This window comes from Microtus pennsylvanicus, chromosome 20 (genome assembly GCF_037038515.1).
Source record: "Microtus pennsylvanicus isolate mMicPen1 chromosome 20, mMicPen1.hap1, whole genome shotgun sequence".
Taxonomy (NCBI): Eukaryota; Metazoa; Chordata; class Mammalia; order Rodentia; family Cricetidae; genus Microtus; species Microtus pennsylvanicus.
Window position 1 is genome coordinate 10,699,981 of NC_134598.1, and position 27,966 is coordinate 10,727,946.

Here is a 27,966-nt window from a genome sequence, read left to right on the forward strand (position 1 = left end):
CCGAAAAAAAACCAAAAACTGGCCTTAGTGGCCCATGCCTTTAACCCTAGCAGTTTTCATGAGTTCCAGGCTAGCCTGGTTTACACAGTGAGTTCAAAACTACGTAGTGAGACTGTGTCTAAATAACAAAACAAACAAGAGACCGGTATTAACCTCTCCCTCCCTTGGCCTGGACTTGGGCGGGGCTTATCCCAGTGTCCCGCCTTCTAAGTCAATTGAGAAAGTAAAGCCAGCCTACCCCCCCAAGGCCTGAAACCAGGGAAACTTCTCTGCTCAATTCGTTCTAGTGAAGCATTAAAGAACAGGAGTTTTTGGGTGGACTGCCCTTTTTTTTTTTTTTATGGTGTGTAAAACTACGATTAAAAAAAGTGGTAGTCTGAAGACACTTAAAACCTAAATTTTCATAGAATTGATATTTCTGAATTGTATGTAAACGTGAATAAAATAGCTGGACAACTTGGCTGAGGATATTTTGTGGTACGGAGGATTGAAACTCGGGCCTCAGACAGGCTAGGCTACAGGGATGGCTCCGCAAATGCCACTCTTGCAGAAAACCAAGGGCTGCTCCCAGTACTCACTCCACAAGGCTCACAACTGCCTGTCGCTAGCTCTAGGAGATCCAGGGTCCTCTCCTGGCCTCTGCAAGCACTTGACGCTCCCGTCTACATACCTACACATGCCCACGTAATTTCAAAACCAACAAACCCTACACAAATAGTAAAAGCTTACAGAGAAACGGGGTGTTGAAGTGAGTCCTCCTGAAGGCCACTCAGTCAGGGTGCTGCCCAGAGTTAGCAACTATTCACATGCATGCGTGAGTAGGGAAAAGCACAGGCTGGCTGGTTGGTAGGAAAGCGTAGGAAGGAAGCTTCGGTGTCCTTACCCGTCAAGTGGGGACAACACCCAGTTTGCTCACCCTTACAACCATCCCACTGCAAAGGCATGGGAGGATGTTCTGCGTACACAGCCATCAGGAAGAGGGCCCTGAAATCACCACTCATATCCAGGTTGTCCCCCACACCATTCTTCCAGGAAATAAACAAATGACAAAATATGAAAGAGATTCACTATACAACTGAGAATATTCTCTTTTAATGAATTACAAACTAAATTACAAATAATATTAACAGAACACTGGAGGACAAGGGGTAGGTGGAGGGAGATCATAAAAGAAATATTTTCTTTGAACAATTGAATTACAAAATTCCAAAGTGCACATGGTAACAAATCCATCCACACTGACAAAAAGAAAAAACAAAACACTAAAATATTCAAACTACTATAACTTGAAATATAAATATAATTGTTAACTCTTTTTATAGAAAATTTCCCCCAATGACCTGACCAGGTCACAGCCTTTAAGAAGTACTAGCAATTCAAAATAACATCTAAAGCCTCTCTTCCACTATCGAGTGAGGGGTGACTCTCGGAAGACGATGGCAACAGGGACCTCTGACAACTGAAGAACTCAAATTCCAAAAAGAGGGCTAGAAATCTGGCTCATTGGTGGTGCATTTGCTTAGTGAGGAAAAGGTCTTGGGCTCAGTCGTCAGCACCAGAAAACAAGAAAATTGCTAACAGGAAAGATCCCAGCGTCTTTCACCTTGCCCTGTGACCCACGGTGACACACCAATCCCTGCAGAAGGTAGGCGAAGCACTCAAGGGAAACATTTCTGCTTCTCCAGCTGGGCCTCCTTGATTGTCAGGTGAGGCCAAACACTAAAGCTAAGGTATAAACTGTTTGGATCTATTTTTTAAATCTAATTCATCACAACCCTTTTGCTTGGTTTTGAAATGTCCCAAACTTAGATTTCTGCTTATCAGTTGGCCTTTACAAAACAGGAGGTCTGGGCTGTTTTCCTAAATATGGGACATAATAATTATGAGATAGTCTAAGATTGGGATGACAAAACTTGACATTGGGGGAGGGCAGGGAATGGCCAGTTTTGTTTTGTTTTGAATACCAATCCTCCTCAGGAATGAAGAAGGAGAAGGTAGTGGAAGCTGGGTTAAGTGCATCTAATACCAAAACTTTTTCCTTCCACCTCATCATCTTTCCCTGCACTTCTGAATCCCCAGAACTGGCTGGTCAAGAGAAAGCGTGAGTGCTAAGACAGCCAGAGAAGAGGAGAAGGCTGACCTGTGTCCAAAAGGCCCAGAGTCAAATCAGACCAAGGGTGAAGAGGGCTTTGGGAAGGACATCACAGTCGCAGGTGGGGTACTGGCTTAGTCACATCTTGGAAGAAGGGGTGAGCCAGGGCTGCTTTGGCGGAAATCCTCTTGTTGGGGTCATAGTGCAGCATTTGCTGGAGGGAGAAAGACAGTCTGACTTCAGGGCGACTCAGAGGCCTGGAAACCGGCATCCTTTACCCAGCTCTCATTTCCCTCCTCCCACGTCTGAGCCAGCCTACTGAGGAGGAGAGGAATCAAGGACTAGGGGACTTCTAACGGAGTTCAGGAGCTCAGCTTCTCTTCTCCGGGGAATGGGACGGGGGTTATACAGGCAACTCTAGGCTCTTACCGATAACAAACTCCGTCCATCTTCATCTAGGGGAGGCACAACTTTGCTAAAATCTTGCCGAGCCCACTTGGGGAAACTTGGCTTATAATCAGGCATAGAAGTAACTCCTGGCCAAACCACCTCATCTGGGGTCCCCAGAGTCCGAAAGATCCGGAAGAGTTGATCAATCTCAGAATCTCCAGGAAACAGGGCCCGTCGGGTCACCTGAAAGTGGGGAAAGAGGAAAGGCCAAGACCCACTTGACGTCAGTCAACACTGCTCCTTGTACAGAGGTTCCCACAGGCACTGGAAGGTCATCAGGGCCCCATGACTCCCCTCCCCGGGGCTTTGCATGGGGTCGGTCACACAGAGCTTGAGACAATGAAGTCCCTTCATCGGTCTCCTCGCCCCCTCCTTCCTTCCCCCAACCATGGCTTTGTAGATCCCCAAGGCTGGGTGGGGTTGGGAGGGGGTGAATGTCTGGGGTGCCACTGATATGTAGCAAAGGGATCCCAAGCCACTCACGGGGTATGGGGTAGACACTGCGGTCATCCCCCCTCCTTGTGATGCAGCCACTTCTAGATAGGAGCACAGCGGGCAGAGACTGTGTCTTCCATTTCTTCTGTGCTCCCCACAGCACTTAGCATGGTGCTGGGTACACACTAGGTGCTTAACAAATATTTTTTGATGAATTGAGAGAGGAATATGGGCAATTGTAAGGTACTGGTGGATAAATTCACATTCTATATGTATCATCTATATCTAGGCTAATGGTCTCCAAGGCCCCAGTTTCAACCCAGGTAAAAGACCAAAAAAAATATTAATCTGCTGATCCACTGTTGCATTAAATGGGATGGGAGCTCCCATAGGAAGCTAGGCTTCAAGGGCCTTCAATCTGGAAAGCCAGAGGTCGAGGGGGCAGGGCATGACCAAGTCCACAAAAATGATAGATGCACTCAGCTTTACTACGTTCCTCGTTTCCAAGGACAGGTGTATAAATTAAATGACAAAAACCAGACTTGTCCAAACTTTTGACATTGCGACAAAGCTCAACCTTAAATACCATAAAACCAAGTTTTTAAAAAAAAAAAAAAAAAAAACAAGGGGTGGAACTGGGAGGAGGGGAGGGAGGAGAAACTTTGGTCGGGATGCAAAAATAAATAAATAAATAAACAAATCATAACACAAAACAAAACAACAAAAATACCCCATCACCACGGAAACAAAACCACACTCTGCTTTAAATAAGTTTATGATTGTGTGCTGTGGCCACATTCGTAACTATCATTGGAAGCATGTGGCCTGTGGGCCACCTGTTGCACTAAATGGAATCCATTCTTCCGAATATTTGAGGATTAAAGCTGAAACAGCTGAACGAGTGGGGCCAGCATGGCGGCTCATGCCTGTCAGCTAGTCCCAGGGGCTAGCTGGTAATGGTGGGAAGCGGAGCTGAAGCAGATCAAAATGTAAAGCCCGTCGTGGCTACACAGTGAGACGATCTCAAAACAAAACAGCAGAAACAAAAAAATAAAATCTATTTAGGGATATTCTAAAACTGTGGTTGGTATCAGGGCAGCTCCCTCTCTGGTGCTGGCACTTGAGAGAACACTGTGATAAAGGGCCATAGTTAGGCCAAGAAAAGAGTTTTGCTCCTGGTTGTGGGCAAGGGTGGGCTGGATAGAACCTGGCAAGCCTCCATACCATCTCAGCGAAGATGCAGCCCAGGCTCCAGATGTCCACGGCTGTGGAGTAGTACTTGCAGCCTAGAAGGATTTCAGGTGCTCGGTACCACAGGGTCACCACCTGGGGAGCAAGGGAACAATATGGTCACAGACCTCGCTCCACAAAACCCTGCTACCTTCCAGCCGCTCTTTTTTAAAAGGAATTTTTTCTCGAAAAGCCAAAAAAAAAAAAAAAAAAAAAAAAGCTAGTTGCAGGACAGGCTCCAAAGCCACAGAGAAACCCTGTCTCGAAAAACCAAAAAAAAAAATAAAAAAATAAAATAAATAAAAATAAAAGGAATTTTTTTTTAAACTTCAGTACTCAGGAGGCAAAGGCAGGCGGATCTCTCTGAGACATTTAAATGGTATGCCAACCTGCTTTCCTGGCTTAGTATCTAAGTCCAAGTAACCTCATAGTATGAATTTAGCACATATCCTAAGACCCTTTGGTTAAGGGCTAGAAAGCTGGTTCAGCAGTTAAGAGTACTTCTTTGTGCAGAGGACCCAGGTTCAATTCCAGCACCCATATGGCAGCTCACAACAACTTATAACAACAGTTCCCGGGGACCAGACACTTTCTTCTGGTCTCTGTGAGCACCGGGCAGGCATGCAGTACAAACACACATGCAAGCAAAACTCATACACTTTAAATATATAAGTGAAATTCTTTGCGTTGTTAGAGATCCCATTACCCAGGAACTCCCGTCCTGGGTTTTGCTAATCTGTGAATGCTGTTATAAGCATCTCCCAAGATCCTTAAGAAGAAAACCATGGAAGGACTCACCTCATGAGTGTAAGTACGAACAGGGACTCCAAAGGCTCTTGCTAGTCCAAAGTCGGCCAACTTGATGGACCCCTCTGCATTGATAAGCAGGTTCTGGGGCTTGAGGTCTCGGTGCAGGACCCGGTGAGAATGGCAGAATGCTAGGCCCTGGAGCAGCTGGAACAGATAGCTCTGACAAAGGAGAGAGGGAGGTTTGTTCAGTCACCACGGTGAACAGATACAACTTGCTCTTTGCCCTCAAGATGCAACAAAGCCTTAACTTTGCTGATAACGCCACTACGTATTTGGGGGAGTTTATTGAATTCTCTAGATTACATTTTTACTGATTTATTTATGGGGGGAACACGCCATCGTGCATACGAGGAAGTCAAAGAACAACTTGCAAGAGTTGGTTTTCTTGCACCGTGTGGGACCTGGGAATGGAGTTCAGGTCGTCAGACTTGGAGGCAGGAGCCTTTACCTGCTGAGTTATCTTGTCGACTCTGTTTTTTAAGTGTCTTCCTTGCCTGGAACTGTGTAGCCTAAGCTGTCCCTGTACTTACAGACATCCTCCTGCCCCAGCCTCCTGAGTGCCAGAATTATAAGTAGGAGCCAACACATATAACTACAACATATCCACACTATTAATAGCTATTTCTTTCATTAGATTTTTAGTCTGTCAAGGATAAAAACCAGATTACTCACTTTTTGTATCCCTTTCAACTCTGTGCCTAGCACATTGAAGGTGTTAAATAACTATGTGCTGAATATGTACCTGCTGATACATCAGTTAGTTCCAGCAGCCAATCAGCTCTGGTTATTTCTCCCACATCACAGGTGTTTTTTTTTTTTTTTTTTTTTTTGGTTTTTTCGAGACAGGGTTTCTCTGTGGTTTTGGAGCCTGTCCTGGAACTAGCTCTTGTAGACCAGGCTGGTCTCGAACAGAGATCCGCCTGCCTCTGCCTCCCAAGTGCTGGGATTAAAGGCGTGCGCCACCACCGCCTGGCTTTTTTTTTTTTTTTTTGAGACAGGCTTTTACTGTGTATCCCTGACTGTCCTGGAACTCACAGAGATCCATCTGCCTCTGCCTCCAGAGTGCTGGGATTATTAAAAAAGATGTGTGCCATCTCCGTCCTGCTGGGAAATATTTTTGGAGGAACCCACCAACCACCCTTAACCCCATTTATCTGAGTGTTATCAGATCTGCCTGAGCTACCTAGGTTGGCTCCAAGGAGCTCAATTTTGATTCTTCTGTCCGTCCTACGGTTGATGACTATAATGAACAGGAAAAGCAACACAAATCATCACTAGTCGGAATCACCTGCCTTTAGCTTCCCCTAGAATATGTGAGCTGGGGTGGGAGGGGCTTACCTTGATGAGGGGGAGAGGGATGCCAGTAAGAGCAGAGGCATCCATAAACTTCTTGAGGTCCTGGTGCAGAAACTCAAAAACCAGGTAAAGCTTATTCTCTGTGTGGATGACATCCAGCAGCCTGTAAGAGAAGGTCCAGGAGTTGAGAGAGTAAACAAAACAGAACCCCTCTTGGTGATCATCTCCCAGGCTACACTTACTTGACAATATTAGGGTGGTTAAGTTCCTTGAGTAGAGAGATCTCTCGGATGGCAGTACTAGGTACGCCTTCAGTCTCACTTGGAGAGGTTGGGAGAACAGAGATGAGAATTCGGTTACAAACATTGCTCTCTCGGGGAGACACCATCCCCCAAGCCCCTTAGGAAGTCAGAAAGGAAAGGTACTATCAGGAGTTAATTCCTGGGTAGTCAGGGTGTGGCTTTTAGACATATTTAAAGTCATAGTTTCCTCTTTTTCCAGTGGAAGGTAAGGAGAGCCTCCAGGTGAATGTGAAGCAGAGGAAAGGTTATGGAGGAGGGGGGTGAGAGTAGCTCCCAGCCTCCCTAGAGGCCAGCGAGTCTCAACTGCCATTCTTTTGAAAGAGGGGCAGGGTTCTACGTACGGGGCTGGAGCAGTGAGGCGAGCTCTCCATTCAGAAAGGAACTAGTCTCTCGTTCCCATCTACCCCCAACTCTATGAACACTCCTGGACGTTGCCTCGGCCCCCAGCCCCCCACTTTCTCTTCCCAAGTCTCTCCGCTTACAGATTTGGGAGCACACCGGGTGAAGCGCACCCGAGAAGAAAGTTTTCTCTCGATTCCAGCCCCCGACAGTCTCCTCCGAGAGAGCGCCCACCGTCCGCCGACCCACCCCTCACTTGAGTGCCTCCCCGCTACCTTCCGGTCACGACGGCTATCTGCCTGTTGGGGTAGGGGGTTGGGGGGGGCGGACAGTCGAGAGGTCGCGGGAAAGGAGTTCCGGCTCCGGAGGCCACTCACGTGTCGAGCCGGATTTTCTTAAGGGCCACCACTTCTCCCGTCAACTTGTTCTTGGCTTTGTACACCACTCCGTACGTGCCCTCTCCGATCTTCTCCACCTTTTGGAAGTTCTCCATGGAGCGCTAGCGAGGCGGCTCAGGCCCCCGGGAGCGGGGCCCGGGAACCCTGAAGAAAGCGGGCCCGACACTCGGGGCGGAGGACCTGGGGGGCCAAGGTGAGCACTGCAACCCCAGCTCGGGATGGAACGCAAGGAAAGCTCAGCCCTTGACAATTTGTCCAACTTGAAACAATGTTGCCGCCTCCCCCACCGCTCCAGACGGCCAACCGAGGCCCCGCCCCTCCTTCCCGCGTTTCCCTGGCTCCGCCTTCCAGCCTTCGGATTGGCCGACGTCATGAGGGTGGGCGGGACCCCTCGCTCCCGCCGAGCATTCCCCGCCGTGGGCGGGCGAGCTGAGGGCAGGCCGCGCAACTTTCTCCAGTTCCTGGTTCGGGTTCCGCCGGCCGGAACTGGTGTGGTCTCTGGTCTTCGGATTGCACAATTTTCACATTCCACCTGGTCAAGGAGAACCTCCTTTGAAAAGCAGAAACTTGGGAATCTTTTTTTTTTTTTTTTTTTTTTTGGTTTTTCGAGACAAGGTTTCTCTGTGGTTTTGGAGCCTGTCCTGGAACTAGCTCTTGTAGACCAGGCTGGTCTCGAACTCACAGAGATCCGCCTGCCTCTGCCTCCCGAGTGCTGGGATTAAAGGCGTGCGCCACCACCGCCCAACTGGAATCTTTTAAAATATATATATATAAATAATTTATATATTATGTTAATATGTTTATATTATATTTTTTTCAATTATGTGTATGTGTGCGTGTCTGTGTGTAGGCTTTCACAGAAGCAGCAGATCGTCCGGAGCTGAAGAAGGAGGCTGTTATGAGGTGTCAGGCTTGGGAGTTGGGGCAAACTCTGATCTGCAAGAGCAGCATATGCTTTTAACTGCTGAGCAGTCTCTCCTGCTCTCCCATCCCTTTTTTGAACAGTACCTCTTAATGCAACCCTGACCAGCAGGAATGCGTTTAAAAAAAAAAAATTCAGGTTGACTTCGAACTCTCAGAGATCCCTCTGGCTTGGCCTCCTGCATCATGCGGTTCAGAAAGTCAGGGCTCTTATTGTAAAGGATTTTTAGGCTAGGTAACAAAGTCTTTGTAGCTTAATCCCGGCTCACTGTTTTAGTGATTCGTGGTTCGTTGGTTGGTTTTGTTGAAATCTACACTCCCAGCCCCTTTGGACCGATTTTGGATAAAGCAGTTTTCTGTCTTAAGGGATTTGACTCAATTCATGGCTTCACTCTCTCTTGCTGAATTGGGACTGGTGTCTGTGGAGTGTGGCTGCCCACCAATGAACTGTTTCCAGAGTGATAGTGTGTCTTGACAAATGTGACCTCAGTAAAACTGCAGAAAACCTGCCCTGGACCTCCGGGGGCTGAAATCAGGAGGAAGGGCTATGCAAATGAGTATCCCTTCCTATAAAGGGCTCCTCCCCAACACCCTGGCACCTTTGGCTGCTGAAGGGAAGAACAGGATGAATGTGCCAAGGTGCTGCCTCTGTCTGTTGGTGCTGAGTGCTGTGCTGGCTGTGGGGGCCATAGAAGGTGAGTGTGAAGTGTGAGCAAGAGCAAGTGCCATTAGCAGTTGGACACCTGCTCCGGGTTCCCCTTCTCAGGAGACATCGAAATATTTCAGGCTTGTCCTATTCGATTTAGTGAGGAGGAAGTTTCGTTTGCTTTCATTTGTTCAAGGATGGCCTTGAACTCCTGACCCTCAGGCTTCTACCTCCTAAGTACTAGGTTTCCTAACGTAATCAGTTTTATTTGTGAAGTTTAGGATTGGGCACGAAAGTATTCCTATCTGACACAAGGGGCAGAAGGCACCGCAGTGATTCTGAGGCCTTGGAGGACAGAGCCTCCAAGGAGTAAAACTGCGTGGGCGATCCTGTGGGTAATACCTTAAGAGCTTGTGATAGGAGATTTAAAGTGGACAGAAAAAATATGGTATTCAAAAAGACCAAGCTGATACCACCTTCTGCGCTTTGGGCTTGGTATGGCTGAATACAGGCCAGGCCTTATGTTCTGGGAGGGATGAGCAGAAGGGTCTCAGCTGAGCATCACATGAAAGGACTCTGGGGGATTGAAGCCTCGTGATAGGAGCAAGGGGAGGGAGTGAAGGGTGGTGAGAGGGTCTGGAATGTCGCGTGCTGCTGAGGAGGGAGGGTGGGCAATCAGAAAAGAATAGTGCATCTTATGATTGCTCTTGCTTCAGTGCTCGAACACTCTCTGAGATGACCACAGACCAACCCCCAGCAGAATCTCTGGCTTCGCCATGGGCATTAGAATCAGGATAAGGGGGGTTGGGGATTTAGCTCAGTGGTAGAGCGCTTGCCTAGCAAGCACAAGGCCCTGGGTTCGGTCCTCAACTTCAGAAGAAAAAAAAAAGAATCAGGATAAGGACAGTTTCTGCTATATTACAGGATTCCCATCATATCACAGCGCCTTTCTCTCTCTGGATCCTTGGCCTCACCAGCTTCTAGAAATTTCCTCACTCTGGGTCTTCATATGTCCTGCAATTTCCAGGCTTTTTATTAATTTGTTTGTTGTTCTTTTCATCTTTTCATTCCTTTTCTAAGATGGAGAGTCTCTTGTATCCCAGGCTGGCCTTAGACTTACTATGTAGTAGATCTTTTTGCTTCTACTCTCTGGGGGACAGAATCACAGAGAGGCGTGTGCTACCAGGCTTTTTTTTCTTTTTCTAAGTTTCTTAAAGTAGTTTTTGAAATGTTCTGTTCATACCCACACATCTGAGCCTCTTACGATACTGTGCTTACATTTTGAAGACTGACTTTAGTTATTATTTTTTTCTACCACGTGAGTCTGGAGATCAAACTCAGGTTGTCGGGCTAGGCAGAAAGTATCATTGCCAAATAAGCCATCTCACTTGCCTGAGATTTTCTTCTGAACACATATTTTAGACAAGAATAATTAATGCGGATAAAGCAAATTTATCAAAATGTTGCTAGTCATTGAGTTTGGGTGAAGGGATGTGGAAGCCCATTATATTTCTTTCTCCTCTTGTCAGATATGTATGTTTTAGCTCTGGTCTCCCAGTGTAACCCTGACTGGCCTGGTACTTGCTATGTAGACCAGGCTAGCCTCCTACTTTGCAGTGATCTTCCTGCCTCTGTCTTCTGAGTGTTGAGATTACAAACGTGAGATGCTATACCCAATTCAATTATAATAATTATGTCTACTTTGTCCCCTCCTCCAACCTGTGCCTGGGTCTACTCATTCCTCTTCCTCTTCTTCTTTTCTTCCTTCTTTTTCTTTTGAGACAAGGTTGTGTAGACCAGCTAGTTTGGAACTTACTATCTATTAGCTGATCTCAACCTCATGGCGAGCCTTTGGCCAAAGACTCCTGAGTCCTGACTGAAATTACGTTTGTGAACCACCACATCCTGATGCCACAGTGGCCTTTCTAAAATACAAATACCACCATGTTAAAAAAATTCTCTGAAGGGCTAGAGAGTTAGCTCAGTGGATGTTCTAACTCGGGTTCAATCCCCAGCATCCACATGGCAGCTTATAACTGTTTGTAACTCTAGACCCAGGGAAACAGATGCCCTCTCTGACTTCAAGGGTCACCAGGCATGCATTTGGTAGACAGACGTACATGCAGGCAAGTCACTCACACAAGAAAACAATTATACACACACACACACATTATATATATATATAATTTGGTTTTTTGAGATAGGGTTTCTCTGTGTGGCCTTGACTGTCCTGAAACTAGCCTTGTAGATCATGCTGGCCTTGAATTCACAGAGATTTGCCTCCTTCTACCTCCTGAGTGTTCGGATTAAAGGCACATGCCACCACTGCCTGGCAAAAATAAATATTCTTTTTAAAAAAAATCTGAAGCTGGGTGGTGGCACAAGGCAGAGGCGGGCAGATTTCAGTGAGTTCGAGGCCAGCCAGGTCTACAAAGCAAGTTCCAGGACAGCCAGGGCTACACAGAGAAATCCTGTCTAAAAAAGACAAGAAAGGAAGGAAGGAAGGAAGGAAGGAAGGAAGGAAGGAAGGAAGGAAGGAAGAAGAAACAAGAAATTCTGAACAAAAAAGCACCAGGTGTGGTATCTGTGGATGCACTCAAGAGGCAGAGGCAGAGCCGGGCGGTGGTGGCGCACACCTTTAATCCCAGCACTTGGGAGGCAGAGGCAGGCGGATCTCTGTGAGTTCGAGACCAGCCTGGTCTACAAGAGCTAGTTCCAGGACAGGCTCCAAAGCCACAGAGAAACCCTGTCTCGAAAAACCAAAAAAAAAAAAAAAAAAAAAAAAAAAAAAAAAAGAGGCAGAGGCAGGAGAATGGCAAATTCCAGGTTGTCTAAAAAAACAAACCCATCACCACTAACTACCTTCAAAGAACGGTCATTCTCCTCAGCCTGGAACTGAAGCCCCTAACTCAACAGTTCTCAGTCTGTGGATCTCAACCCCTTTGAGGGAGGGGTCAAATGACCCTTTCACAGAGGTCACCTAAGACCATTGGAAGACAGATATTTACATTATGACTCATAGCAGTAGCAAAATTATAGTTATGAAGTAGTGACAAAAACAGTCTTTTAACCGGGAGTCAGCACAACCCAAGAAACTGTGTTAAAGCATCTCAGCATCAGGAAGGTTGAGAGGCACTGCCCTAACTCGTCTTCTCTGCCTTTTCTCAGTGTGTATCAGTCACCGGCTAGCAACCCTAACTTGCCACGTGACCGCCCGCCTCCGTTAGCTCTCCTCACTGAAGTCTCCCTACTCCGCTAGAGTGGAATTAATTAGGCTGGCCATCTCCCATTTGGTTGCACCGTCTTATGGTCCTTTACGACACATGTTAAGCGGTGGTATGGTGACAATTTGTGTGTGTGTTCATTTCTTGTGTTTCATTTTAAATCTCTTCAGAGCCTTATCTTATTCACTTCCAAAGTCCTGTGTGCGTAGAGTAATGCATAATATAGAATGAGTTCAGCAAATTAAAATGTCCTTTGAAGGGTTGGTAAAGAGCTCTCACTGTTCTTCCAGAGAACCCAAGTTCAGTTTCTTTTTTTTTTTAATATTTATTTATTTATTATGTATATACAATATTCTGTCCGTGTGTATGTCTGCAGGCCAGAAGAGGGCACCAGACCTCATTACAGATGGTTGTGAGCCACCATGTGGTTGCTGGGAATTGAACTCAGGACCTTTGGAAGAGCAGGCAATGCTCTTAACCACTGAGCCATCTCTCCAGCCCCCCAAGTTCAGTTTCTAACAACTACATCTGGTAGCTCAAAACTGCCTGTAATTCCAACTCCAGGGGGTCTGATTAGAGAAAGAAAGGAAGGAAAGAAGAGAAGAAGGGAGGGAGGGAGGGAAAGAGGGAGAGAAGGAAGAAAGGGAGGGAGGGAGGGAGGAAGCGAAGGAGGGAGAGAGGGAGGGAAATGGACTTTGAAAGTCAGGCATGGTGCTACAACTTGAAATCTGAGTACTTGGGACACTGACATGGGAGGATTACAAGTTTGAAGATAGCCTGAGCTGTATAGTGAAACCCTCTTTCTCAGAAGTAGATAGTTGGGGCTGGAGAGTCGGAGGTTAAGCACACTGGTCTTGAGTTCAATTCCCAGCAACCACGTGGTGAGCCACAACCATCTGTAATGAGACCTGGTGCCCTCTTCTGACCTGCCGGCAAACATACAGAGAGTACACTGAGTAAATAATAATTAGATAAATTTTTTTTTAAAGTAGATACATAGGGCTGGAGAAATGGCACAGCAGGGAAAGGTGCTTGCTGCTAAGCCTGATGACCTGAGTTTGACCCCCGGGACACATACACTGCCCCCCCCCAACAGTGTAATAAATTTTTTAAAAAACAGCCAGGCAGTGGTGGTGCACGCCTTTAATCCCAGCACTCGGGAGGCAGAGGCAGGTGGATCTCTGAGAGTTCGAGGCCAGCCTGGGCTACAAGAGCTAGTGCTAGGACAGGTGTAAGCTGGGCCCGTGAGATAACTCATTAGCTAGAGGTGCTTGCTGCTAAGCCTGACCTGAGTTCGATCCTCGAGACCCACATGGAGGAAGGAGAGAACTGAATCCATGGACAGTGCTTTGTCCCTCGCACGTACTCTGTGGCACTCCAAACACACACATATATATTTAAATACATAAAGAGGTTCGCGGTTGATGTGAGATTCCCCTCTGTATACTATCAATATGTTTTATTACCATTGGTTATTGAAGAAGCTATTTCGGCCAATGGCTCAGTAAGGAAAAGTCAGGCAGGAAATCCAAACAGGGATACAGAGAGAAAATAGGCAGAGTTGGGGAGACACCAAGTAGCTGCCATAGGAGTTACATGCCGGCACCAGTAGGCCATAGCCTAGTGGCAATACACCGATGAATAGAAACGGGTTAATTTAAGATGTACAAGTTAGCTAGAAATATGCTTAAACTATTGGCCAAACAGTGTTGTAATTAATATAGTTTCTGTGTTCCTATTCGGGTCCGGGCATCTGGGAAACGAAAGAGCAGTCTCTGTCTACACGTGGTGTCTTACCTGCTACAGATACTGTGACACTCACGAACACACACAAATAAATTTAAATAAATAAAGAGGTTCATGGTGGTTTACCTGTATTCCCAGCACTTGGGAGACTGAGACAGAATTCCACGAGCTGCGGGCCAGCCTAGACTTCTACAGTCTAGAAAAACATGGTTATGAACTGGAAAGTACTGTCCTAGGGTCTGTAGTTTAGTCAGTAGAGTGCTCTTAAACATGTCCTAGGCCCTAGGTTCAGTCCCAGCACCACAGAATCCGGGCATGGTGGTATAGGCTTGTAATCCTAGCTCTTGGAAGTGCCATCCTGGCTTCACAGTGAGTTTGAGGTCAACCTGGGTTACACAATAACTTATTTTTAAAAAGAAACAACAAAAACTAAGTGCTTCCCTAGTGTGCTTATAACCCTGGGCTCAATCTATAGTACTGTAAGCTTTTCAAATTTTAATTAAATTTATGTAACCTCCACACATATCCCCAGGCTTAGTGTGTGTGTGTGTGTGTGTTGTATGTACGTGAGCACACACATAAAAATAAATCATTTAAATAAAGAAATGAATAAATAAATAAAACTTGGGTTTTTTTTAATAGAAAAAAAACCTTTTGTGTTTTTTTCTTTCTTTTCTCAATGAAAAAAAAAATAAATAAATAAATAAAGAAAGAAAGAAAGAAAGAAGAAAAAAAAACCTTTTGGATATGATGATGCACACCTTTGATCCCAGTACTCAGGAAGCAGAGACAGGAGGATCTATCTCGATGAGTTCGAGTTCAACCCTGTCTTACAGAGAGAGTTCCAGGACAGCCAGAGCTACACAGAGAAACCCTATTTCAAAAAAAAACCAAACACACACAAAAAAATTTGTTTCTGTGTTTTTTTTAGACAGGCTCTCTTGAGCCGGGCGGTGGTGGCACACACCTTTAATCCCAGCACTCGGGAGGCAGAGGCAGGCGGATCTCTGTGAGTTCGAGACCAGCCTGGTCTACAAGAGCTAGTTCCAGGACAACAGGCTCCAAAACCACAGAGAAACCCTGTCTCGAAAAACAAAACAAAACAAAACAACAAAAAAAAAAGACAGGGTCTCTTTGTATCCTTAGCTGTACTAGAACTTGCTCTGTAGACTGGGCCAGCCCCAAACTCACAGAGATCCACCTGCCTCAGTCTCCCGAGTGCTGGGATTAAAGGTATGCACCACTATGCCTAGCTAAAAAATTTTAATCAAAGCATTTAGGGAAAAGAAGAGAGCTGAGAATACATCTCAATGGTAGACTTCTTACAGGTGTTAGGCCCTGTGCTCCTTCTCAGTGTCGCCCTCCGTCCCACCAAAATTAACCCATTGCGCTTCGAATGCAGCAGTGAGATCACATGGGGCACGCGCTGTCTTCTGAGAAGACACTAAGGATCCTAGCATCTTTACAACACTTCACTTTTAGGATCCAGGAACCAGGACTGGATTGGTGTCCCACGGCAACTTGGAACTAACACCTGGAACAGGCAGCTGTACCCTGAGTGGACGGAGGCGCAGGGGCCCGATTGCTGGAGAGGTAGGATTTAGATTTCCTTGGAAAGACCTTGTGGGAATGGGATAGGAGGAGAATGAAGACTGGGCTAAATTTAAGCAGGTTGGCAGAGAGACTTGGAGAGGAGAAACCAGAGTCCCAGCTAATTCAGCTTTCCTTCCCAGGGGGCCAGGTGTCTCTGGAGGTCAGAAATGACGGGCCTACGCTGGTTGGTGCAAACGCCTCCTTTTCCATTGCCCTGCAGTTCCCTGAGAGTCAAAAGGTCCTGCCAGATGGGCAGGTTATCTGGGCCAACAACACCGTCCTCAATGGTAAGTTCCTCTCTCGGTACCTCCTGAACCTTATTCCCGGGGCTCAGATTCCCAACTATCTCCAGCAAACCCAGAGGAAACCCCCTTCCTTCTCCTCCTCTCTTCTTTTTGGTTTTGCAAGGCAGGGTTTCTCTGTGTAGTCCTGGCTGTCCTGGAACTTCCTCTGTAGACCGCAGTGGCCTCAGATTCAGAGATCCCCTTGCCTCTGCCTCCCAAGTGCTGGGATTAAAGGTGTGCGCCATCACCGCCCAGCTCCTCTTCTATTTTTTAACAGTGCTGGGTTCAAACCTAGGGCCTCAAACACTCTTGTCAAGTGCTATTCCCTTGGCCTTTATCCCTCACAGACTCTAAAAAATTATGTTTATACTCATTACAGTCAATACATCCTGTAAATATATAAAAGGTAATATATACTTATTGCGCTAAAATTAGAAAATGCAGATAAAATTGTAGTTTCCAAGTTGGAGAACAGCAGATTCCTCAAGTTGCATGGGCTGAGATAAATCCATAACTAGATATGACCGTGGATGAGCAAGTGTCTTTGTGTTTGTTCTTCTGCCTATGAAGTGGGTGTGGTACCTCAACAGATTATTACAAAGATGAAAACAGTCTCGTCTATATAAAGTATTCCATAGAGTTGCCTGGACCTACAGTAAATATTTAATGTGAGCTGCTGCTGCTGCTGCTCTTAATCTCACGAGGGTCATTGTAAACATTCTATTCTGTGGATAGCCAATCTTTTACTTATGTTCTATATGCATCTGTATCTCAAGTTGTAGTTTCCGTACATCCCCCACTCTCTAACTGCCGTCCCATATGGGTTCTAGTACGGGAGAGTGTAGTTCCGGCTAAGGAGTACTCCTCCTGCCCCACCCATGAGGAAGTATTTTAGCTTAGCGCCGCGTGAGCACACGTGAAAGAATGCCAGGGCTTGAGATTGACTGTCTACTTTCCAGGGAGCCAGGTGTGGGGAGGACAGCCGGTGTATCCACAAGAAGCTGATGATGCCTGCATCTTCCCTGATGGCGGACCCTGCCCGTCTGGTCCTCAGCATCCAAGAAGAAGCTTTGTCTATGTTTGGAAGACCTGGGGTAAGGTCTCCTAGTAGCCCCTCACAATGTAGTCCAACCCAGGGAGCCCGGGAGGAAATCCTCAACCTCCTGTCTCTCCAGCCTTTTTCAAACTGTTTCCCAGTTTTCTTTAACCTGTTGCCTCCTCTCCTCTGCTTTTGTCTTGAAAACTCTCAGGACGATACTGGCAAGTTCTGGGGGGCCCAGTGTCCAGGCTGAGCATTGCAACAGGCCACGCGAGGCTGGGCACACACACCATGGAAGTGACTGTGTACCACCGACGGGGGGCCCAGAGCTACGTGCCCCTTGCTCACGCCAGTTCCACCTTCACTATTACTGGTAAGATATCAGAAAGGAACACAGCCAGGCTGGCAGGGGGCGTGATGTGGGGAGGCTGGTTTGGTCTAGAAAGAGGAAGTGGTCAGAAACCTACAAAGGGGAGGGGTAGAAAGACTTGGGCAGAGAAGTGTGTGGTTTAGAGACGATAAAGGCCTGGCTAGCTGTGTGTGGAGAACGTGGCTGTGAAGGAGATATGACCCAGGCCTGGTTCCTGACTTCTCTGGCTCTGACCCCAGACCAGGTCCCCTTCTCCGTGAGTGTGTCCCAGCTGCAGGCCTTGGACGGAGGAAACAAGCGCTTCCTGAGAAATCAGCCTCTCGTCTTTGCCGTCCAGCTCCACGATCCCAGCGGCTATTTGGTTGAGGCTGACCTCTCCTACACCTGGGACTTTGGAGACAACACTGGGACCCTGATCTCTCGGGCAGTTGAGGTCACTCACACTTACCTGGGGTCCGGCTCGGTCACTGCCCAGGTTGTAGTGCAGGCTGCCATTCCCCTTGTTTCCTGTGGTTCCTCCCCAGTCCCAGGTACCACGGATGGCAACATGCCAACTGCAGAGACACCCGGAACCACATCTAGGCAAGGGACCACTTCAGAAGTTGGTACGACAGCTGGCCAGATGCCCACTACAGAACCCTCTGGAACCACAGTCGTACAAATGCCAACCACAGAGGGTACAGCTACTACCTCTGAGCAGCCACTGACCTCAGCGGTCCTAGATACCACACTGGCAGGGATGTCAACTACAGAGGGTATCGGTACCACAGCCACAAGGCCCTCTGCAGCCACGGTTGCACAAGTAACGACCACGGTGCTGGTAGAAACTACCACTGAAGACTTACCCACTCCTGAACCTGAGGGTCCAGGTGCCAGCCCATTTCTGCCTACAGAAAGTTCTACAGGTAAGAACGCATGAATGAGGTTCTTGGAGGTGGGTTGTCAATTCCCTACTTGTAGGGCCCTGGTCTCCCTTATTCCTGTGGTGCATTTGTGGGGACAGTTTATGATCAACTCACTAAGCTTCCTGTGTGTTTCTGTGCTATGCCTGCCCCGCCTGGTGGTTAGCTGCAGGGCATTCACTCCATTGATAATATGGTAATTTCCTACCTGCCTGGGTGGAGATCGTGGTTAGCTGCAGGGCATTCATTCCATTGATAATATGGTAATTTCCCACCTGCCTGGGCGGAGATCCTTGTGCTGCAGTCAGGTAGATAAAAACTCCCCCAACACTGAATAAAGTGGCATTCGGCTGATCTCCTTCCGAATGACCCTGGTCTCTCTGTGTCTTCTTTTCAATCTCCAGGCCCTTGCCCGACTCGCGTTCGGTACAGAGGCGCGCGAACTGTACCGAGGGTGTAACACCAAATCGGGTGTTACAATTGGAGGCACCGCTGGGATGATCATCGGCAACTAGACCCATCTGCGAGATCGGGAAGTAGGGAACCCTGAGAGGTCGCCCTCGGGAAGGCTGGCCAGCAGGTAAGAAATTGTGCGGCGAGGGTGTATTGGTTATGGGTGCAAGTTATTCTGTTCCTGTGTTAAAGGGCCGGTTAACAGGCCAGTTGTTAGGTCTTTTGGAAAATAAAGGCACCGGTATTAAAGTTGAGACAGCAGAGGAGATCATTAAGACAGTTTTAGAGTTTAGTCCCTGGTTCCTACATGCAGGGGGTTTTAATATTACTGATTGGGAGCAGGTAAAGGCTGATCTTCAAAATGCACTGAAAGAGCGAGGGCCACAAGAATTCCCCGTGGCGATATTTTCACTATGGCGCTTGGTCAGAGATGCTCTTCTCAGTGATGATGTTAAAGTGAGAGAGCAATTAGAGAGTTTAAACAAAACCCTTGAGGAGATTCAGGAAGTAGAATCTGTGAGTTCTATTAAGAGTTTTGAGGAACAGGAAGTTACAGGAACAGGAAGTATTAGAAAGGATATAGAAGAAGAAGAAGAAATTTTAGAAAAGGAGATCGCACTGATAAAAAAGAAGTTAGAAAAAGAGGAAAGGAAGGAAGCAAACGGAGATGTCTCCATGAGACCGCCTCCGCATAATCCTTGTACTACTGCTTCTGCCCCTATGGACTTAGAGGCAGAAATCCGAGAGATCCGGGACAGGTTAAATTATCTAAGTGGAGAGAAGCAGATTTATCCTGTTGTGGAAAAGATTGATCAACAGGGACAGAGGACCAGGCAACATAACCCTCTGGCTTTTAAGGATATTAAGCAGTTGAAAGAAGCAGTTGTAGACTATGGAGCTCATGCTCCTTTCACTGTAGCTTTATTGGAATCCTTTGCAGACCTCAACCTTATACCAAATGACTGGATGCAGCTTTGCAGGGCTTGTCTTTCAGGGGGAGATTATTTGTTATGGAGAGGTGAAATGCAGGAAAATTGCAAAAAGACTGCGGGCAAAAATGCTGAAGCAGGTTTCCCCAGAATAACCTTGACATGTTAACTGGTGAAGGACAATATGCTAGCTTAGAAGCACAGATTGCTTATGATCCTGCAATTTATGCTCAGATAGCTGCAGCGGCCGTTAAAGCTTGGAAAACTTTACCTAACAAAGGATCACGAGAACAGCTTTCTAAGATCCTTCAAGGATCTTCAGAACCTTATTCTGAGTTCATTGACCGCCTTCTACAGGTGGGAAGCCGCATTTTTGGGGATGTGGATTCAGCTATGCCAGTCGTTAGACATTTGGCCTTCGAAAATGCAAACAAGTTCTGTCAGCAAGTCTTACGCCCCCATAGAGATGGAGATTTGAATGATTTTATCAGATTATGCAGAGACATTGATGGCACCCACGTGATGGGCCAGGTCATTGTTTCTGCCCTCAAGGAAGGTCAGGGTGGAGCTAGACCTAGGAATTGTTTTCAATGCGGAAGGTCAGGACATCTCAAAAGGAACTGCCCTGCCGGTAAAGGAGCAATTAATCAGCCTAGAAGGAATCCAGGTGTTTGCCCAAAATGCCAAAAGGGAGTTCACTGGGCCAACGACTGTCACTCTAAGACGGACAGTCAAGGAAATCTTATCCCCAGGTCAAAAAACGGGGGGAGGGGCCTGCCCCGGGCCCCCAATACACAAGTGTACGGGGCCATGAGCGGAGCAGCAGCTCCCATCAGATTCATTCCTCAGAGAAATGCCTCACTGTCAACGACCTTGTACGAGGCACCTCAGGAAGTGCAGGACTGGATCTCTGTACCTCCGCCCGAGTAGTATTGACCCCACAAATGGGTGTGCAAGCCTTGGGGACTGGAGTATTTGGACCTATCCCAGAGGGTTCAGTAGGTATAGTTTTGGGTAGAAGTAGTTCTGCGCTCAAGGGAATCAAAATTTTACCAGGAATTATAGACTGTGATTTTACTGGAGAAATTAAAATTATGATTGAAGCTGGTATGGGAGTCCTTGTCATCCCTCAAGGAGCGAGAATAGCTCAATTAGTGCTTTTGCCCATGTTTCGCTCTACTAATCCTTTCTTTAAACAAGAACGAGGGGACAAGGGATTTGGCTCCACAGGATCCCCTGGAGCTTATTGGGTTTCTAGTTTAGAAAATCGCCCCACTCTTACTTTAACAGTCAATGGGAAAAGGTTCCAAGGCCTTCCTGATACAGGGGCTGATTCTTCAGTGATTGCTAAAAGGCACTGGCCTGCATCCTGGCCTCTACAGCCAGCCTCTACAACCTTGCAGGGAGTAGGAACGGCCAGTTCTCCAGAGTGCAGTACTCAATATTTAGATTGGGAGGACGAAGAAGGCCATAAGGGCATTTTTAAACCATTTGTCCTGGAACACCTTCCTCTTAATTTGTGGGGAAGAGATGTTTTGCAAGCTATGGGAGCAGTTCTGACCACTGAACCTGTGCAGCATATGCTATTGAAGCAGGGCTTTGTCCCTGGTCAGGGTTTGGGCAAAAATCTGCAGGGAGATGTGCAGATTTTAGCAGACAAGAAAATAATACAACAGTCACCTGGACAGCGTGCAGGGTTAGGAAGTTTTTCCTAGGGGCCATTGCAGAGCAGCCAGAAAGCATTCCTATAAAATGGAAAACTGAAAAACCTGTTTGGATAGAGCAATGGCCCCTGAGTAAAGAAAAATTACAGGCTGCTCGTACTCTAGTCCAGGAACAGCTAGAAGCAGGACACATAGTGCCATCCACTTCTCCCTGGAATACCCCTATCTTTGTTATTAAGAAAAAGTCTGGTAAATGGAGGTTATTGCAAGATCTTAGAGCAGTAAATGATTGCATGGAAATTATGGGGGCAACTCAACCTGGGTTGCCTCAGCCTGTAGGTATTCCTGCAGGATATTATCTTTTAGTTATTGACCTGAAGGATTGTTTTTTCACCATTCCCTTGCATCCAAAAGACTCTGATAAATTTGCTTTCAGTGTACCTTCTATAAATTTCAAAGAACCTTACAAGCGCTACCAATGGGTAACATTGCCCCAGGGTATGGCCAATAGTTCTGTAATTTGCCAAATGTTTGTGGCACGGGTTATTGCCCCTATTAGGTATAAATATTCTCAACTGTATATAAGTCATTATTTGGATGACATCCTATTAGCTGGACAGAACCCAAAAGTAGTCCTTGAGGCTTTTGCTGACTTGCGAGTATGCCTAGCACATGCTGGGTTAGTTATTGCTTCTGAAAAAGTACAACAACAGTTTCCATATCAATACTTGGGGCATCAGCTGTTGCAGACAGGAGTAAAACCGCAGAAGGTTACTCTTCGCCTAGATAGACTACGAACTTTGAATGATTTTCAAAAGTTGCTTGGAGACCTAAATTGGGTCCGGCCCAGTCTGGGAATTCCTACTGGAGACTTAAAACCACTTTTTGACATTCTGCAGGGGAATCCAGACCCAACCTCCTTTCGTGAGTTAACACCTCAAGCAAGGCAATGTATTACTCTAATTGAAGAAAAGCTTGCCTCTGCTCATATTAATTATATTGACTATAGTCAGCCACTGCTGTTGATAATTTTCCCCTCCAAGCATAGTCCTACTGGAGTTTTTTGGCAGCAAGGACCCATCCTGTGGGTACATGAACATGTGTCGCCTGTAAAAATTGTCATCTCTTATCCATCAGCTGTGCTACGTGTTATTCAGAAAGGATATAAGCTTAGTTTGCAAACTTTTGGAATGTTACCTGATAAGGTTATTACACCTTATACCCAGGCAGAAATAACTTGGTTACAAAATTTTGCTGAAGATTGGACTTTATTTTTATGCACTAATCCCTGCAAGTTAGACAATCATTATCCTTCTGATAAGTTAGTCACCTTCTTTAAAAATCATCCGGTATGTTTCCCTAAAATTATTTCTTTGCAGCCTCTGGCAGGGGCACGAAATGTGTTTACTGATGGATCTTCCACCGGGAGAGCTGTAGTAGCCTCCCCTCCTGATTTTGATATTCAGTCTGTTAATACTAACTCTGCTCAGGTGGCTGAATTGGTTGCTGTCCAGATGGCCCTAGAGAAATATGCTGATATTCCATTTAACCTTTTTACTGACAGTCAGTATATAAGCAAAATTCTTGCACCGTTGGAAACTGCAGCTTATATTGCCTCTATCTCGAGTCCAGATGCAGTTATTGGCTATTCAAACTTTGCTTTGGGCCCGATCTGTACCCATTTACGTAGGGCATTTGCGGGCTCATACTGACCTCCCTGGTCCTTTGAGTGAGGGAAACGCTTTGGCTGATCAGCTTACTCGTCAGATTTATGTAGTTAGTCAGGAATCTTATGAAGCTGCAGAAAAAGCTCATAATCGTTTTCATCTCAATGCTGGATCTTTAAGATTTCATTTTAAGATATCTCGAGAGCAAGCCACTAATATTGTTAAAAAGTGCTCTCTGTGTACAGAACTTTTAACTGTTCCCCATTTGGGAGTTAATCCTCGTGGGCTTGCCCCTAATCATTTATGGCAAATGGATATCACCCATGTTCCTTCTTTTGGGCGCATGCAATATGTTCACGTAACCGTGGATACATATTCTCATCTCATTTTTGCCTCAGCTCACACAGGAGAAAGATTACGAGATGTTAAAAGTCATTGTCTCCAGGCTTTTGCCTACATGGGAGTTCCTAAAACTGTAAAAACTGATAATGGACCAGCCTATACTAGCACTGGCTTTGCCAAATTTTGTTCTGAGTTTTCAATTTCTCACAAAACGGGTATACCTTATAATCCTCAAGGACAAGCTATAATGGAGCGAGCGCATCGCACGCTCAAAGCCTATTTGCATAAAACAAAAAAGGGGGAATATGGTTCCACCCCCAGAGATCATTTATCTTTTATTTTATACATTTTAAATTTTTTGACTGTTGATGCTCAATCTCATACTGCCGCTGACAGGCATTGGCGGCCAGGTTCTTCCGGGATGCCTCATGTCAATTGGAAGAATCTATCAGATGGCACCTGGCATGGTCCAGATCCTGTACTGGTGTGGGGAAGAGGGGCTGTTTGTGTTTTCCCGCAGGATGCTGACAATCCAATATGGGTACCTGAGCGGCTGGTGCGTGCTGTGGATTTTCCTGTCCAGAAGCCTGAAGACAGGACAGAGCCGAGAGATCAAAGAGATTCTGGCTTGTCAACTGAAGAGTTGCGGGTTTCCTGAGGAGCTGGCTGCGGTGGTCCGAGTGCCAAGGATTGTTCCTCGCCCTTCTACCTATCTATATCGGCAGCCACAGCTGTTGCTGCCACAGCAGCTAAGCTGCTGGATTTTTCATTAGTCAGTCAGTTGCTTCCTGCTAGCACAAGGATACCTTCTCAGGACAGGTTGCAAATGCCGTAGCCATCCAAATTGAGCTAAATTTACAAATGAATATTGCAGTTAATTTTGCTTTTGGTTGTGGTTAAAGACCACTGCTAGATGTTACAGTAATAAGCTTATTGCTGTTGTTTACGGACCCTGAGGTGTACAATTTACAAATTGGCTCTTAAAATTATTCTAGTTAGCTATACCAGGGTTATTTTCACCAGCGCTGAGACCTTACTTAAAGGGCTCCAATTTGGGCAGAATTATTAAGAATTGAGCAAGCACAGTCTCCTTAAAGGATGCTTACATATGCTGGAGCATCATCTTCATGGTTATGATGCCAGAGCCAAAGGCAAGCTCAGGTCAATGTTGCCATGTGGCAAGTCCTCTTAGCTATTGCCCCAGAGAATCTTTCAGCACAAATCTGGCTGAACTCGGTGTTGCATGACTAGTGAGCCAAAGACGGGAAAGGCTTTTGGGGGGCTGCCTCAACCTAAGACAGGAAATGTGTTTTGACCTGGATGCTTTCCCATGACGGGTAAGGGGTATTGCCTGACGTCCAATGCCACCCAAGACAGGCCTAGTCATAATTTATACAAAAGGGGGACCTGTAGGGCCCTGGTCTCCCTTATTCCTGTGGTGCATTTGTGGGGACAGTTTATGATCAACTCACTAAGCTTCCTGTGTGTTTCTGTGCTATGCCTGCCCCGCCTGGTGGTTAGCTGCAGGGCATTCACTCCATTGATAATATGGTAATTTCCTACCTGCCTGGGTGGAGATCGTGGTTAGCTGCAGGGCATTCATTCCATTGATAATATGGTAATTTCCCACCTGCCTGGGCGGAGATCCTTGTGCTGCAGTCAGGTAGATAAAAACTCCCCCAACACTGAATAAAGTGGCATTCGGCTGATCTCCTTCCGAATGACCCTGGTCTCTCTGTGTCTTCTTTTCAATCTCCAGGCCCTTGCCCGACTCGCGTTCGGTACAGAGGCGCGCGAACTGTACCGAGGGTGTAACACCAAATCGGGTGTTACACCTACTCTGGTCTTGCCCCAAGATCTAGATGCTAATGGGTCCTTTCTGTAGCACTGCGGCTGCCTTGGAATTCTCACTAGCTCGAAAGCCAGAGTGTCTCAACCACATGCAAGAGACGTGGAGTTCAGGAAATGAGTTTTCCCCTAGCCACAAGGAAAGGAATGAGCTGGTTCTTCCTCCAAGGATAACAGCTAGGAAGCCAGGGGAGCTGAACAGCCTGTGGTCATTTACAAAACTCGCGTTCTGCTGAAGAGTAAATGCAGAGATGCGCCAGGTTCCGACAGCCTGGTTCTCCATTTCCCACTCTGGGATTCCTACCCCAAAGCAAAACAAAGGAGTGAGATCCGATGCTGAATGGATCAACACAGGCCAGCCGTCTAGTCCAGGACCTGACCAGTGTGGGACATGACCAATATTTGGAGACTTTCTTTATAAAAAAAAATTAATGTGTGTGATGTTTTGCCTGCATTGATATATACCACTTATGTGCCTGGTGCTCATGGAGATCAGAAGAGGGCATCGGATCCCCTTCCCTGGATATGGAGTTACAGGTGGTTGTAAGCCACTATGTAGGTGCTGGGAATCAAACCCAGTTTCTCTATAAGAGTAACCAGTACTGTAAACCACTAGGGCATCTCCCCAGCCCTGGATTGTGTGTGTCTTCAAGAGTAACAAGTGCTTTAAACCATGAAAACATCTTTTCAGCCCTTGATTTGTGTATGTATGTGTGTTTTCTCTTTCCTTGACTGTGTGGGGGTAAAAGCAGCATTTTTTTCCCCATTCTCACACAGCTTTCTTATATATAAAGTGAGACCTACCACCTCTTCACTAATTCAAAGCTCCAGGAGCCTGTAGCCTTGGCTGTACTTGGGGCAATGCCTGCTTGGTCTGTCTCCAAGAGCGTTACATCTCTTGACTTTGCCCCCTCAAATCTTTTCCTGCCAGGGCCCATCACCCCTCTCCTGGATGGCACAGACACCTTAATGCTTGTGAAGAGACAAGTTCCCTTGGATTGTGTTCTCTACCGATATGGTTCTTTTTCTCTCACCCTGGACATTGTCCGTGAGTCTTGCCTTTGTTGGGGACCAAGGAAGGGAGGTATAAGCTAGCTGCCAGGGCTGGCAAGTAGTAGCATATCTTGGGAGAAAATAATTGAGAATACTCTAATGGCAGAGATAGTATTGGAAGAGCATCCCTTGGACTTTCTTGTGTACTGTCTTGGTAGAGGAACACTAACTTAAAATGTTGCAACCTCACAGAGGGTATCGAAAATGCTGAGATCCTGCAGGCTGTGCCATCCAGTAGAGGTGATGCATTTGAGCTGACTGTGTCCTGCCAAGGCGGGTGAGTGTCCTGCTGGTCACTCTCTGGAGTGACTGTCATCCTTTCTGTTGTCCTGCCCCTTCGCGGATCTCTTGATGCAAACTCATACTCTTGCAGGCTCCCCAAAGAAGCCTGCGTGGACATCTCATCGCCAGGGTGCCAGCTCCCTGCCCAGAGGCTGTGCCAACCTGTGCCACCAAGCCCAGACTGCCAGCTGGTCCTACACCAAGTACTGAAAGGAGGCTCAGGGACTTACTGCCTCAACGTGTCTTTGACTGATGCCAATAGCCTGGCAGTGGCCAGCACCCAAATTGTTGTTCCTGGTAGGTACTTGACAAGAACTAGGAGGAAGGGAATGGACAGAGGGTTGCTGGGAGGGAAAAGATGCTGAAACAGTACCTGGGATTCTGCTTACAGGTCAAGAAGGTGGCCTTGGGCAAGCTCCGTTGCTTGTAGGTGTCTTACTGGTGTTGATGGCTGTGGTCCTTGCATCTCTGATATACCGGTAAGAGCCCTGCCATCCTGATCCCCATCCGTTATTACCACCAACCACTCTTCCTTCAGGGGTGAAGGAACCATCACTCCCTTCGAGGAAGCATGGTGTCCAGGCGAGCCCCCGTGGGGACATCAGACAGGCCTGGGCTATCGTCTTGTGGTACCTTTGGGGAGGGTTTGAAGCTTCTGAGGATTATTGGTATTAGAAGCTACGTGGGCAAGCCTCCTGGGGCAGAAACAACCAATGACGTGGAGCTGTTGTACATATTAGGAGTGGGTCAGAGGTCAGTGATTGGGCTCAGTGGGGAAGCCCTCGCTGCCAAAGGCTGACCATTTGAAATCAATCCCCAGTGCCCACAGGCTAGGAGAGAACAAATTCCCCAAAATTTCCCTCTGGCCTTCACATGTGAACCATGGCACATGCCGCCCCACTCCCCATAAGTAAATTTAAAAGTGTAAAAAAACAAAACAAAACAAAACGAAAAACCAGGGCAGTAGGGTGAAGCAAGTTATTCACCTGTGAGAAAGGTACAGTCAGCAGGATGTGGTGGCACATGCCTTGGTTTCAGCATTTGGGAGGCAGAGGGAGATGGAGCTCTGTGAGCCTGGTGTAGAGTGAGCTCCAGAACAGCCAGAGCTACATAGTAGACGCTATCTCAGAAGTGGGGTGGGGCAGATGGCAGATTCCCCAGTTAGCTAGCAGTGCCAAGGACCTCAAGGTGGAGAAACATTGGGGTAAGGGGGAGTGGATGGCAGCGGTTATAGAGACAAGCGAAGATGAACGCTAGGTAGGGTAAGGAAGAGGGGAGAGAGCTGCGGTCGTGGCCAGGTAAACCTGGACAGACCGGCAGCCACCGCTGACCACTCTCCCTTCTTCTCTCCATACTAGGCACAGACTTATGAAGCGGGGCTCGGTTCGTCCTGTTTCCCAAATGCCACATGGTAGCACCCACTGGCTGCGCCTGCCCCCAGTCTTCCGCACCTCCCGCCTTGGTGAAAACAGTCCGCTCCTCAGCGGGCAGCAGGTCTGAGCGCCCTCACCATGTTGTGAGTTTCCTGGGGTTGACAGCGATGCCTGATGCACTCCTGCAGTCTTCAGGAGACTACCAATACCTGAAATAAATTCTCAGAACCTTGCACTAGGGTTTTTGTTTGTTTTGTCTGCTCTTAAATCTGTCTCTA

The 27,966-nt window shown here is 47.0% G+C and overlaps 2 protein-coding genes across 4 annotated transcripts; one reads left to right on the forward strand and one right to left on the reverse strand.

Annotated features, from left to right (window-relative positions):
• Nucleotides 1–1,063: 1,063 nt before the first annotated feature.
• Cdk2 (cyclin dependent kinase 2) lies at nt 1,064–7,684 on the reverse strand. 3 transcript variants are annotated; one of them, XM_075954408.1, is made up of 8 exons: nt 7,332–7,684; nt 6,556–6,633; nt 6,356–6,476; nt 5,006–5,176; nt 4,202–4,303; nt 3,026–3,169; nt 2,522–2,725; nt 1,064–2,306 (listed from the first exon to the last, which is right to left on the reverse strand). In XM_075954408.1, the coding sequence occupies exons 1-8, from the start codon at nt 7,445–7,447 to the stop codon at nt 2,202–2,204; spliced, it is 1,041 nt and encodes a 346-aa protein (XP_075810523.1). In that variant the 5' UTR covers nt 7,448–7,684; the 3' UTR covers nt 1,064–2,201. The 3 variants fall into 3 exon arrangements, with proteins under 3 accessions (XP_075810523.1, XP_075810525.1, XP_075810524.1); XM_075954410.1 differs by lacking the exon at nt 7,332–7,684 and adding an exon at nt 7,098–7,218; XM_075954409.1 differs by lacking the exon at nt 3,026–3,169.
• On the forward strand, nt 7,571–27,892 carry Pmel (premelanosome protein). Its single transcript, XM_075954879.1, has 11 exons — nt 7,571–7,841; nt 15,372–15,482; nt 15,623–15,769; nt 16,678–16,860; nt 17,017–17,178; nt 17,415–18,080; nt 25,912–26,028; nt 26,226–26,310; nt 26,407–26,612; nt 26,707–26,794; nt 27,674–27,892. The coding sequence occupies exons 1-11, from the start codon at nt 7,571–7,573 to the stop codon at nt 27,813–27,815; spliced, it is 2,178 nt and encodes a 725-aa protein (XP_075810994.1). The 3' UTR covers nt 27,816–27,892.
• Nucleotides 27,893–27,966: the final 74 nt, after the last annotated feature.